This window comes from Eptesicus fuscus, chromosome 15 (genome assembly GCF_027574615.1).
Source record: "Eptesicus fuscus isolate TK198812 chromosome 15, DD_ASM_mEF_20220401, whole genome shotgun sequence".
NCBI classification, from domain to species: Eukaryota; Metazoa; Chordata; class Mammalia; order Chiroptera; family Vespertilionidae; genus Eptesicus; species Eptesicus fuscus.
The window spans coordinates 41,196,254-41,210,435 of NC_072487.1; the positions used below are offsets into that span (position 1 = coordinate 41,196,254).

At 43.6% G+C, this 14,182-nt stretch overlaps 1 protein-coding gene across 3 annotated transcripts in view; it reads left to right on the plus strand.

Moving 5' to 3' along the window:
• The window catches only part of VPS13A (vacuolar protein sorting 13 homolog A), a 220,370-nt gene that overhangs the window by 50,963 nt on the left and 155,225 nt on the right, over positions 1 to 14,182 (plus strand). For all 3 annotated transcript variants that reach the window (XM_008142061.3, XM_008142063.3, XM_008142064.3), the window contains exons 8-13: positions 2,247 to 2,306; positions 2,481 to 2,561; positions 10,928 to 10,985; positions 11,804 to 11,931; positions 12,400 to 12,506; positions 13,962 to 14,133. In XM_008142061.3, coding sequence (XP_008140283.2) covers positions 2,247 to 2,306; positions 2,481 to 2,561; positions 10,928 to 10,985; positions 11,804 to 11,931; positions 12,400 to 12,506; positions 13,962 to 14,133 — 606 coding nt within the window. The remainder of the gene's footprint in view (positions 1 to 2,246; positions 2,307 to 2,480; positions 2,562 to 10,927; positions 10,986 to 11,803; positions 11,932 to 12,399; positions 12,507 to 13,961; positions 14,134 to 14,182) is intronic.

Below are 14,182 nucleotides of genomic sequence, written 5' to 3' on the forward strand. Positions count from 1 at the left end.
CTCAAAGTCATTAATCTTCCAAGAGATCCATATCAAAACGAGAATGAGATACCATCTCACACCTGTCATAATGGCCATTATCAACAAATCAACAAGTGCTGGAGAGGATGTGGAGAAAAAGGAACCCTCATGCGTTGTTGGTGGGAATGCAGACTGGTGCAGCCACTGTGGAAAACAGTATGGAGTTTGCTCAAAAAGTTAAAAATGGAACTCCCATTTGACCCTGTAAACCCACTTCTAGGAATATATCCCAAGAAATCAGAAACACCAATCAGAAAGGATATATGCCCCCCTATGTTCATAGCACAATTTACAATAGCTAAAATTTGAAAACAGCCTAAATGCCCATCAGCAAATGAGTGGATTAAAAAACTGTGGTACATCTACACAATGGAATACTATGCTGCTATTGAAAAGAAGGAACTTTTACCATTTGCAACAGCATGGATGGACCTGGAGAGCATTATGCTAAGCAAAATAAGCCAGTCGGAGAAAGATATATATTACATGATCTCACTCATATGTGGGATATAAAGAACAACATAAGCTGATGAACAAAAATAGATCCAAAGACAAAGAAACACTTTACAGACCGTCCAACCTCCGAGGGAAGGTAGGGGGAGCGGCCGGGCGGGGCGGGGGGAAGGGATAGGGGGTGAGAGATCAACCAAAGGACTTGTATACATGCATATTAGCATAACCAATGAACATGGACTCTGGGACAGTGGGGGCTCGTCCTGGGGGGTGGGAGTGGCCAGGGAGGGGTCAGTTGGGAAAAAGGAGACATATGTAATAACTTTAAACAATAATAATAAAAATAAAAGATTTCTAGTGGAACATAAAAAATAGATACCAGGGGAGTTAATTTTTATAAAAAACAATAAAAGATGTGGCATACTTTATGTCTAATTTTTCAAATTGAGGAATTTTACAAGTCTAGGAGCACACAGAATTATTAAACATTCGCTTTTAATGAAAAGAAAAATTGGTAAAATTGTCAATTTATGTAAGTTTTAATACTTTAAAAGAATAAACTGTTATGAATACTGCTATGCTTTCCTCTAGCTTCAGAGATAAACACCCTAAGTTTTTAAACTTTTATATAATATAGCCATTAAAATTATATATAATATTTGGTAGGTTTTGAAGTTAGATAAATATTTTATGTGTTTGTTCTATAATTTCCCCTTTTCTCCTCACAATGTGTTTAACATCTATGCTGCCACATGTAATTTAATTCATTCCATTTAACTGCTGTATAGTATTTCCATTACATGCTTGCTTTTGTTATATTTACTAGTTTTTTGTGTGTGACTTTTTAAAAACAACATGGTCTACTCTAAGAAATGCCAAATGCAAAGTTACTCAGTAGTGTTGGGTGGGGTAAAATGTCAAATGCTCTGTTGGAAAATAAGGATGGAGAATTAGCTGTTGTAGTTAGCATTGTGAAGTCCATTGGTGACTGTGACAGCAGTGATTTTGACCATCACCTTTGCAGGGCCTTGGAAACTTGTCCCTTAGCCCAGAGGTATTCAATTAGAAACTTAGGAATGGGCCCAGCAATCCATGTTTTAAAAAGCCCTCTATGTGATACTATTGCATAATAATGTTTGAGAACTACTGTTCTAATCCATTTAGTTCTGTACAAAAAAAATGAAACCCATCTTTTTAAATAAGCATCTTTATTCTCCTCAGTGGCTTTTTATTGCTTTTATAATAAAGTCCATAGTTTTGCCTTCAAGTCGTTTATAATCCTTTTGTAATCTGATACCAGGTAAGATATTTGATTTCAACTCTTTTCTTTGTTTTACATTATGTTTTCAGGCCATACTGGGCCATTTTAGTTCTCTGAACATATCAAATGTTCGCATATCTTTCTAGAATGAATAATATTCCCTCTGACCTTAGAATAAATAATTTCTATTCATATGTTATATATTAGGTTAGACACCACTTTCTCCATTTTTTAAAATAATGGTTTGGGGCTTCTACTGTATTCTCCCAGTATTGTATATTCAACCTCTATAGTGGCACTTACTAGACTGTAATTGTTTCTTTATCTGTTTGCTTTTTAATCAATAATGAGCTCATTGAAAGTAGAGACTTTCTTGTGGTTCAGTTATTTTTTGAATGTTATGTTTTCAAAGACATTTTCATGGGAAATTGGTCTAGGGAGTAATGGATAGGATTTATCACTCTGCCACATAGCACATGGAAATGACACATTATTGCCTTTTTTATTCCAGACAACTGATCATAACTGGGTTCCATGTTTACATGATGAAACTGAGAAACTATTTCGTAAGGTAAAATAAACAAATACTATATTTTGTCAACTCATTGAGTTGACAAAAGGGACTTTTAGGAAAGCTAATGTAATATATAATATGGTTTTGTGCAAATTGTGTTTACTTGCTTAACTGTTATATAACTCAATTATTTGAGGCTTCTGAAACTATCATATGTTTACCATCTTTCAGTTAATCCGATTGGATAACCTTTTTGCTTATTGGAATGTGAAGTCCCGGATGTTTTATCTTACTAGTTATGATGATTCATTGGTAAGTAACTTTTTTTTAAATATGTGTATATACACATTTGTTGATATATTTTGCATAACATTTTATTCATTGTCATTTACCTAACATACTGTAGTCAGTGGTCATTTTTTTCAGGCAAAATCAATTAGCAGAATTTACAGAAAATAGGTGAATATATGTACCTGTATACAACCATGTATAAACACACACCTTCTTTTTTTTTTTTTTTTTTTAAATTTCTTTATTGATTAAGGTGTCACATATTTGTCCTCATCCCCCCATTCCCATCCCACCCCTCTCCCCACGCATGCCCCAATCCCCTGTTGAACTTAACCGTTGGATAGGCTTATATGCATGCATACAGGTCCTTTGGTTGAACTCTCCCCCTCCCCTCACCCTTCCCCTACCCTCCCCTATCCTCCCTCTGAGGCCCGATAGTCCGATCGATGCCTCCTTGCTTCTGGTTCTGTTCTTGTTCCTCAGTCTATGTTGTTCCTCATTTCCTCTAGATGAACGAGATCAAATGTCACTAGATATATACTAATAAGAACTGAATGTGAGACGAGCAATAATATTTATGCTGACAGGCAAATGAATCAATCTGTAGCGAGCTTCCCCCTGGACCAACAGTTCTTTTGAGACCCAATTTCGATGTCCAGTAGTTCCTTATGTGTACATGTCAGCACTGACCCCTCAGCTCTGGATGGTGGACAAATGGTGGTAATGGAGGTCTGACTCCCTCTGGTTTGGTCTCGGCCGATCCCAGGGGCACGGCGTCACCCGGACTAAGGGGCACGTGGCCTCACCCATACCCAAGGGGCGCGTGGTCTCACCCGGGCCTGGGACCCAGCCTCACCCGGATGGATCCAGGGGCGCACGGCCTCACCCGGACCCAGGATCTGGCTTCACCCGTACCCAAGGACGCTTGGCCTCTCCCAGACCCAGGGGCACGTGGCCTCACCCGGGCTTAGTTGCACAAGGCCTCACCTGGATCCAGGGACACATGGTCTCTCCCGGACCCAGGGACGCTTGGCCTCTCCCAGACCCAGGGCCACTTGGGCTCACCCGGGCCTAGGTGCACGAGGCCTCATCCGGATCCAGGGACGCATGGTCTCACCCGGACCCAGGGACGCTTGGCCTCTCCCAGACCCAGGGGCACGTGGCCTCACCCGGGCCTAGGTTCACGAGGCCTCACTCGGATCCAGGGACACATGGTCACACCCAGACCCAGGAACGTTTGGCCACTCCCAGACCCAGGGCCACTTGGGCTAACCCGGGCCTAGGTGCACAAGACCTCATCCGGATCCAGGGACACATGGTCTCACCCGGACCCAGGGACGCTTGGCCTCTCCCAGACCCAGGGCCTCTTGGGCTCACCCGGGCCTAGGTGCACGAGGCCTCACCCGGATCCAGGGACGCATGGTCTCACCCGGACCCAGGGACGCTTGGCCTCTCCCAGACCCAGGGCCACTTGGGCTCACCCGGGCCTAGGTGCACGAGGCCTCACCCGGATCCTGGGACACATGGTCTCACCCGGACCCAGGGATGCTTGGCCTCTCCCAGACCCAGGGCCACTTGGGCTCACCCGGGCCTAGGTGCATGAGGCCTCACCCGGATCCAGGGACATATGGTCTCACCCGGACCCAGGGACGCTTGGCCTCTCCCAGACCCAGGGCCACTTGGGCTCACCCGGGCCTAGGTGCACGAGGCCTCACCCGGATCCAGGGACACATGGTCTCACCCGGACCCAGGGACGCTTGGCCTCTCCCAGACCCAGGGCCACTTGGGCTCACCCGGGCCTAGGTGCACGAGGCTTCACCCGGATCCAGGGACACATGGTCTCACCCAGACCCAGGAACGTTTGGCCACTCCCAGACCCAGGGCCACTTGGGCTCACCCGGGCCTAGGTGCACGAGGCCTCACCCAGATCCAGGGACGCATGGTCTCACCCGGACCCAGGGACGCTTGGCCTCTCCCAGACCCAGGGCCACTTGGGCTCACCCGGGCCTAGGTGCACGAGGCCTCACCCGGATCCAGGGACACATGGTCTCACCCAGACCCAGGGACGCTTGGCCTCTCCCAGACCCAGGGCCACTTGGGCTCACCCGGGCCTAGGTGCACGAGGCCTCACCCGGATCCAGGGACACATGGTCTCACCCGGACCCAGGGACGCTTGGCCTCTCCCCGACCCAGGGCCACTTGGGCTCACCCGGGCCTAGGTGCACGATGCCTCACCCGGATCCAGGGACACATGGTCTCACCCGGACCCAGGGATGCTTGGCCTCTCCCAGACCCAGGGCCACTTGGGCTCACCCGGGCCTAGGTGCACGAGGGCTCACCCGGATCCTGGGACACATGGTCTCACCCGGACCCAGGGATGCTTGGCCTCTCCCAGACCCAGGGCCACTTGGGCTCACCCGGGCCTAGGTGCACGAGACCTCATCCGGATCCAGGGACACATGGTCTCACCCGGACCCAGGGACGCTTGGCCTCTCCCCGACCCAGGGCCACTTGGGCTCACCCGGGCCTAGGTGCACGAGGCCTCACCCAGATCCTGGGACACATGGTCTCACCCGGACCCAGGGACGCTTGGCCTCTCCCCGACCCAGGGCCACTTGGGCTCACCCGGGCCTAGGTGCACTAGGCCTCATCCCGATCCAGGGACGCATGGTCTCACCCGGACCCAGGGACGCTTGGCCTCTCCCAGACCCAGGGCCACTTGGGCTCACCCGGGCCTAGGTGCATGAGGCCTCATCCGGATCCAGGGACACATGGTCTCACCCGGACCCAGGGACGCTTGGCCTCTCCCAGACCCAGGGCCACTTGGGCTCACCCGGGCCTAGGTGCACAAGGCATCACCCGGATCCAGGGACACATGGTCTCACCCGGACCCAGGGACGCTTGGCCTCTCCCAGACCCAGGGCCACTTGGGCTCACCCGGGCCTATGTGCACGCAGCCTCACCCGGATCCAGGGACACATGGTCTCGCCTGGACCCAGGGGTGTGTGGGCTCTCCCAGACCCAGGGGCGCTTGGCCTCGCCCGGGCACGGGATCCAGCGTCATCCGGGTCCAGGGGCACTTGGCCTCACCCGGACCCAGAGTCCGGCCTCACCTGGACCCAGGGGCATGTGGCCTCACCTAGACCCAGGGACGTGAGGCCTCACTTATACCCAGAGGCGTGTGACCACACCTGAGTCCAGAGGCGCGCAACCCCGCCCGCACCCGGGTCTCAGCGGGGCCCCGTCTTCCCGATCCCAATTCCTGCCGGTCAATCCCCCCTCAGCAATTCCCCTGGCCATCCTTCCAGAGCTCCAGTATGGCTGCTGCAGAACTCGTCGGGCGGCGGCTCGGCGAAGCTCCGGTGCACCCGGTGCATGGCGGTGGGCCAGACTGGCGTCGCTGCGTCGGCCCTTGGGTCTGCATCGGTGGCCGGTCGCCGAGCATGCGCACCTGGCCGCTTCCGGGGCGTTGAGATTCTTGACGGACTCAGAGGTCAGCAAGCGCGGAGTCTCCCACCCCATGTCTCATAGGGGCTCGTCTGTCCGTGCTTGGCTGCCAGTGGAGCCGTCCCCTCAGCCGGAGACCGCCGGGGGAACTGCGCCGAGCACGTTCCAGGCCGCTGTTGTATCGCCTGAGCCATAGTTCTTTTGTGTCGCCTGAGCTGTAGTTCTTAAAGTGTGGTCTTTGGGTCACCGGCATCAGCATCATCCCACATACCCCTCTTTTATTCTAGTTGTAGAGCATCTACTCAGCCAGCCCTATGGTGGTCTTGGATGGTGTCTGCTCTGCTCTCTTGTCGTAGTCTCAAAGTTGTTGTGGTAGGCAACAATCAGGCTTCCGCCCTATGCCTCTATCTTGGTCCTCCTTTGTATAGTTAAGTCTTGATTGTTGTTGGTGTCACTGGGGGGGCTCTCTTTGTCTATAAAGGAAGAGTTGCTGTGCAGGAGACACGTTTATTGGCCGGGTCTTGGTGCAGCAAAGCTTTGGCGCTCACTGAATATTCCCGTTGAATGTGTCCCTTATGCACGTGGTTGAAATCTGGTGTCATCTCCCACAGACCACTAGATGCCCTCGTTTCTGGGTCTCCAATGGGGTGTAGATCAGCTACTGCCTTAGGCACTCAGCAAGGATTACAGCAAAAACTGTAGTTTCTTCCTCCTGTCTGAGTGGCCCTGGAGCAGTCCGACTAGAACAGCAGATCATCTGGTCCGCTGCCAGAGGGCAGGCCACCCACATGCATAAGCCGTTGCTTGGGGCGCAGGTGTGCCTGCAAGACTTGCGGGGCAGGTCTTCAAAACATGCGGGGCGGGTCCCAGGGCGGGGCGGGGTCTCAGGGCGCCAACAGGCCATGGTGCGGCGAGCCTGGATGGCTGTGAGTCTGGTCCTTCTGCCTTCCATGTATCTAAGTCCCCTCGTTCCGCACTCCAGCGCAGCAAACACTGATTGCTGGGCGCACCTCTGCAAGAGTCCCGCCTCTCCCCGCAGGCATCTGGGTCTCCCGGGGTTCGCCAGAAGATGGGTTTCAGGGTGATGGAGAGCTAATCTCCCTTAGGTTTGGAACAAAAGCCCCTTTCCCCCGCCACCAGCCAGACCCACGCACCTCCACACCTCATCCCCTCCGATTTCGCTGGGTGCGAGGCAACAGAACAGCCTTTAACCTCCGCCGCCATCTTTTTCAAACTTCTCAATTTGTACTTCTTAATCCCTTCATTTCAGTCAACTCTACTGAAGTCTAGCGCTGCCGGGAGGTGCACGGAAAGGGCGCCCGGGCCTCCGTCCGGTGCGCGCGTCCCGCGGAACCAGGCGCGCGAGGGCTGCGCGTCTGGGACGGGCGCTGGGCGGCCGCCGAGCTCCATGCACCGCCATCACCGTGTTCCGGATGTCGCCGCCGCGGCGTCCCCCCAATTTATACTTTTTAATCCCTTGAATTCAGTCAACTCTACTGAAGTCTAGCGCCGCCGGGAGGTGCACGGAGAGGGCGCCCGGGCCTCCGTCCGGTGTGTGGGGCGCGCGGCCCGCGGGACCAGGCGCGCGGGGGCTGCGCGGCGGGGACGGGTGCTGGGAGGCCAAAGGGCTCCGGGCGCCGCCGCGGCGGCGGCGTCCCCAGCGTCCCGGGCCGGGCGGCCTGCGGGGGCGGCGGAGTTGCGAAAGTGAGTGAGTTTCCCAGGGTTTCGCCCGGAATGGGGTTCAGTGCAATCGGAGCCGGTGCTCAGCGCACTCCGGAGCCTTTATCTCCTTCCTGCCAGTGAACTCCGGCCAGGTCATCAGCCGCCCCCTCCTCTCCGGTTCCATCCTCCCCGCAGGCGCGTGTGCTCGTGTCTCCGCCCGTTTCTCCATACCTCAGGCTTTTACGGCTTCCCCGACTGTCCCCGTGGCCTTCTCCTTCCCCCCAGCTGTGGGCATTTCAGTCCACCAACTTTCCTGTGGTTCTGGACGATGTCCGTTCTGACCTCTAGTTGTATTTTTGAAATTGTTGTGCCCGGCTGCAGGTTAGGTGTTTAACCTATGCCGCCATCTTGGTTTCTCCCCTTCTTTTTTAATAATTGACATAAAACATTATATTAGTTTCAGGTGTACAACAATTCGATATTTGTATATATTACAAAATGATTTCCAGTATAATTCTAGTTAACATCTCTCACCATACACAGTTAAAAAATGTTTTTTTTTTCCATGGGAAGAGAACTTTTAAGATTCCCTTAGTAACTTTCAAATATGCAATGCAGTATTATTAACTAGAGTCACCATGTTGTATGTTAGATCACCATGTTGTATGTAAAATAAATTCTTATTTTATAACTAGAAGATTGTACATTCTGACTTCTATCACCCATTTTGCCACCACCCACCCCCTGCCTCTGGCAACCACCAGTCTGTTCTCTTATTTATGAGCTTGTTTGTCTGTTTTTTTTTTGGTTCATTTTTTTTTTTTAGGTTCCACATAACATATTAGATAAAATATTTGTCTTCATCTATTTTACTTATTGTACTGCCCTCAAAGTCCACCTGTGTTGTCTCAAATAGCAAGATTTCCTTTTTTTAATGGCTGAATGATATTTTCTTACATATATATACACACCACGTTTTCTTTATTCATCTGTTGATGGATGTTTAGGTTGTTCCCATATCTTGACTCTTGTAAATAATGCTGCAGTGAACATGGATGCACATATCTGTTTGAGTTAGTGTTTTTGTTTTATTTGGTAAGTATCCAGAGTTAAAATTGTTGGGTCATATCGTAGTTCTATTTTAAATTTTATGTGGAATCTCCATACTGTTTTCCATAGTGGTTGCACCCATTAACATTGCACAAGGTTTTCCTTTTTTCCGTATCCTTTCAAATACTTGTTATATTTTGTCTTTTTTATAATACTCTTTCTAAGAGGTATTAGGTGATATTATATTGTCATCTGATTTGCATTACCCTGATGATTAGTGAGGTTGGATTTTTTTTTAATGTACCTGTTCGTCATCTATATGTTTTCTTTGGAAAAATGTTTATTCAGAACTTCTGCTCATTTTGTAATCAGGTTGTTTATTTTTTTACTTATTAGTTGTGTAAGTTCTTTATATATATTGGATATTGACCCCTTATTAGATATATGAATAGTAAATATTTTTTCCTATTCAGTCGATTGCTTTTTTATTTTGTTGATAGTTTCCTTTGCTGTGTAGAGGCTTTTTAGTTTGATGTAGTCTCACTTGTTTTTGCTTTTGTTGCATTTTTAATTTTGATGTCAGATCTAAAAAAATCATCACTAAGACTAACATCATGGAGGTTACCATGTATATTTACTTCTAGGATTTTTATGGTCTCAAGTCTTACATTGAAATTTGAATCCGTTTTGAGTTAATTTTTGTTTATGGTGTAAGATATTGGTACAGTTTTATTATTTTGCATGTGTCTATCCAGTTTTCCCAAATTTAATCTTTGTTGTAAATTAATTGGCCATATGCGTATGGGCTTATTTCTGGGCTCCCTATTCTGTTTCACTGGTCTATGTGTCTGTGTTTATTCTAGTACTGTATAGTTTTGGTTACTACAGTTTTGTAATAGAGCTTGAGATCAAGGAGTGTGATGCTTCTAGCTTTGTTCTTATTTCTCAAGATTGCTTTGGCTATTTGGGATCTTTTGTGATTTCATACATATTTTATGATTGTGCTTTTTCTGTGAAAAATGCCATTGGAATTTGGATAGGGATTGTATTGAATCTGTATATCGCTTTGGGTAGTATGGATTTTTTAAAACAATATTAATTCTTACAGTCTTGAGTGTGAAATATCTTTCCACTTACTTGTGTCTTCAGTTTCTTTTAGGAACGTCTTATAGTTTTCAGTGTACAGGTCTTTCACTTTCTTAGTTAAATTTATTTCTAAGTATTTTTTTTTCTTTTTGATTTAGTTCTAAATGGAATTATTTCCTTAATTTTGCTTTCTGATAGGTTGTTACCAGTGTATAAGAAATGCATCCGATTTCTGTATATTGATTTTTGTATCCTGCATCTTTACTGAATTTGCTTATTCTAACATTTTTTTTTGGTTGGGGTCTTTAGGATTTGCTATAAATAATACCATATCATCTACAAATAGTGACAGTTTTATTTCCTCCTTTCCAATTTGGATGGGTTTTATTTCTTTTTCTTGCCTAATTGCTCTGGCTAGTGCTTTCACTACTATCTATATATACATAAAATAAGCGACCATTATGACTTGATGACTGGCCATTGCTGTGACGCGCACTGACCACCAGGGGCCAGACGCTCAACACAGGATCTTCCCTGGTGGTCAGTGTGCTCCCACAGCCAGCCTCCTGTGGCTGGCCAACCTCCCCTGCTCCCTTCCCCCGAGCTGGCCGGCCCCATTCGGCCCCGATCGCCATCCAGGCCAAGGGACCCCACCCGTGCACGAATACCTGCACAGGGCCTCTAGTGTTAAATAAAAGTAGTGACAATGGTTATCCTTGTCTTGTTCCTGACGTTAGAGGAAAACTGAACTTTTCACTGTTGAATGTTATATGAGCTGTGGGTTTGTCATATATTCCCTTTACTATGTTCAAGTGTAATTGTACCTCTATATCCATTTGGTATAGAGAGTTTTAATCATAAATGGGTATTGAATTTTGTCATATTTTGTATAGGTGTCTATATATAAACATGTTTAAATATATATCTTAATATTTCTAAGGTATTCTTTTATGAGATAATTGTCTTTAATGAACTATTATCCTAACCACTTTAATATTTTCTTATATCAAAATCCTCCTAAGTTTGAGTTATTTATTTTTTATAAATTGCTTTTAAACTTTTTTCATTTGCATACAATAGGATTTTGTCAGATAAAGGTATATTGTCATTAATATAAATAAAAGCAATTTATCTTTTAATAGGACAGCTTGAGGAATGGCATTGTTGATGAAAATATTGTTCCAGAAGGTTATGATTTTGGTAAGTATGTTTCCTAAAGTAAAAATTGCAATTTTTATTTTATTTTATTAATATTTTAAATAAATTTTAAATGAATATTGTTGATATAACTGTGCCTTTTCATGTTAATTTCTCATGTAATTAAATGTATAAATGCAAAAGCAAACCCATATATGTCATTCATTGTTGGGGAGCTTTTGGTTATATATCAAAACCAGGAAAGAAAAATGTCCAATAAGAGTAGTTGTTAATAAATTGTGAGTTCTCTATTTAATAATAGTTATGATAATTTTTAAAGACATTTTAACATGGCAAATACAATTTAATAAGGCTAGATGCTGCAGTCTATAGTGTGAACTTACTATTTTAAAAATGTGTACTTAAATTTTTTCTTTATTTTTTAAATTTTAAATAGTCTGAAATGAACATGTAGTATTTTTTTTAATGAACATGTATTTTAATAATCAGAAATAAGTTATTAAAATATGCAGTGAAAAAGAGTGCTGTTTCTTTTATCCTGAAGGCACTCAATAAATATTGATTGGTGATGGATAACTTGGCTGACAATGTTGTTAACCATAGACTATCCTTCCTGAAATTATTTCTTTTTTTGGCTTATAGACAACAATATGAATTATAGATAGAAAAAAGATAACAGAAACTTTTTCACCAATTAAATGACAGTTCATCTGACCAAATCATAGCATTGTGGAAATATGGAACTGTAAAAGGAATATATAAGACATGAAAATCAGTATTTTCAACTCTATCCTTTTAGTACTATGAAACTCTTGAAATGTAACTCAGTTTAATTTATTAAAATTTATATTATTTTCCAGTATTTCGCCCCATATCTGCTAAAGCCAAACTTCAGATGAATCGCCGATCTGATTTTGACTTTTCCGCCCCCAAGATAAAACTGGATGTTGAATTACATGACATAGCGATTGAATTTAATAAACCACAGGTGATTTTTTTAAATGGTATTTTAAATTGTGAGTTATAGTTTGATAAAAATAGAACTAAAATTTTAAATGTTTTTCTTTTTATAATTTTTTTTTTTTTGTTAAAAAATTTTTAATGTTGACATTACTCCTTTCCTCCACCTTTGCCCCCCTCTATCCTTCCATGCCTATCCCTTCCTTGGCCTTTACCAAATTATTGTCTGTGTCCATGGGGTATGCATATGTGTTCTTTAGCTATTACCTTCACCTTCTTTGTCCAGTCATCCCCACCGCCCTCCCCTTGGGGCAAAGGCCAGTCTGTTGCATGTATTTGATATTTATGCTTCTGGTTCCCTTTTATTTGTCAATTTATTCATGTTTTTAAAGTATTCATAGTTACATGGTAAAATTTCCTTTAAAAAGTTTAACTTAGCTTCAATAATTGGAAAACATCTGAAACATGTAAGAGCTTTATGTTTTTCATCTTTCAGTATTTCAGTCTTATGGAGCTTCTTGAATCAGTTGATATGATGACGCAAAATCTGCCATATAGGAAATTCAAACCTGATGTACCTGTTCACGGCCATGCCAGAGAATGGTAAAATGTCTTAAATTTTTAAATTGAAGTATAATTGATATACAATGTTAAATTAGTTTCAGGTGTACAACATAATGATTCAAATTATCACCATTAGTTACCATTCCTACCATATAGAGCTACAAAATTTTTCTTGTGATAAAAACTTTAAAAATCTACTCTCAGCAACTTTTAAATATTCAGTGCAATATTATTAAGTTTAGTCGCCATGCTGTACATCATATTCCCATGCCTTATTTATTTTATAACTGAAAGTTTGTAACTGTTGACCCCCTTCAACCCATTTTGCTCACCCCAAACTCCTGCTTCTGGCAACCACCAATCTATTTTCTTTACCTATGAGCTCATTTCCTATCCCCTAAAGATTCTATATATAAGTGAAATCATATATTATTTGTCTCTTTTTTACTCACTTCACTTAGCATAATGTTCTCAGGGTTCATTCATGTTGTCATAAGTGGTAAGACTTTTTTATGGCTACATAATATTCCATTATTGTGTATATATTACCACATTTTCTTTATTCATTCTTTCATCAGTGGATACTTAGGTTGTCTTCATGTCTTGGCTATTGTAGATAATGTGGCAGTGAATGTGGGGGTGCATATATCTTTTTGATGTAGTCTTTTCATTTTCTTCAGGTAAATTTCCATAAGTGGATTTGCTCAAACTAAAACTTTTTTTAAGATTTTAAAAATATAGCATAAAAGTGAATTTCTTGACTTTTTTAAGATACTCTAAAGGCTGACACAAACTATAGTTTAATTTGCAATTAGAAATTACTTAACCTTTTGCACTCGGATGTCGAGTGTGACTCGACACGGTTAGCATCGGTAGCAGGAATCGAGAAAAAAGCAAGCAAGTGCAAAGGGTTAAGGGATTCTTTATAATGGAATTTATAACTGGAGTACTAGAATAACATTTATTCACTGTATTTTTTGAATTATTGAACCATATTCCAATTTTTTGTCTAGCATTGTCTTCTTTAAAAGTTTCAAATTTTTGTATTATACACATGAAGCATGTTATTAAACCTGTAAAGGTTATGGGCGTATATAAAGTACTACCCCTTTTTGAAATTCAAAGTCTTGTCATTCCAGTTATTAAGCTCTTGCATAGTTTCTAGATATTGCAATCACTCTTTCAGTTGACTATTTTAATTATTATTCATGAGACTAAAGTGCTGTTTGCCCATTAATACTTCAATACTTTTTCTGGAGACCTATATTTATTGCAACAAAATTTAAGGATTTTGCTTATTTTCACTTAGGAAAGATAATATTAATTACTATAAAAACAAATATGGGAAAAAGCAGGTGCTCAAATTACATACCATTTTCATATTCTTTGAATGATAGTTACGTATGTTAAGAGTAGAAGCAATATCAATTATATTTCATACTGTTGGTTTGAGGGTGTTAAGTGTAGGGTTTTTGTTTTTGTTTTTTTAACTAGGTGGGCTTATGCTATACATGGTATTCTTGAAGTAAATGTTTGCCCCCACTTACGGATGTGGTCATGGAAACATATTAGCGATCATCGGCAACAAATGAAGCAATATAAAGAACTCTATAAGAAAAAACTAATAAATAAGAAGCCAGCTGTTGAACTTCTCAGCTGTTTGGAGGTTAGCATTTTAAAAAAATAGTTGAATATTTTGTGCCTTATAACTTCTA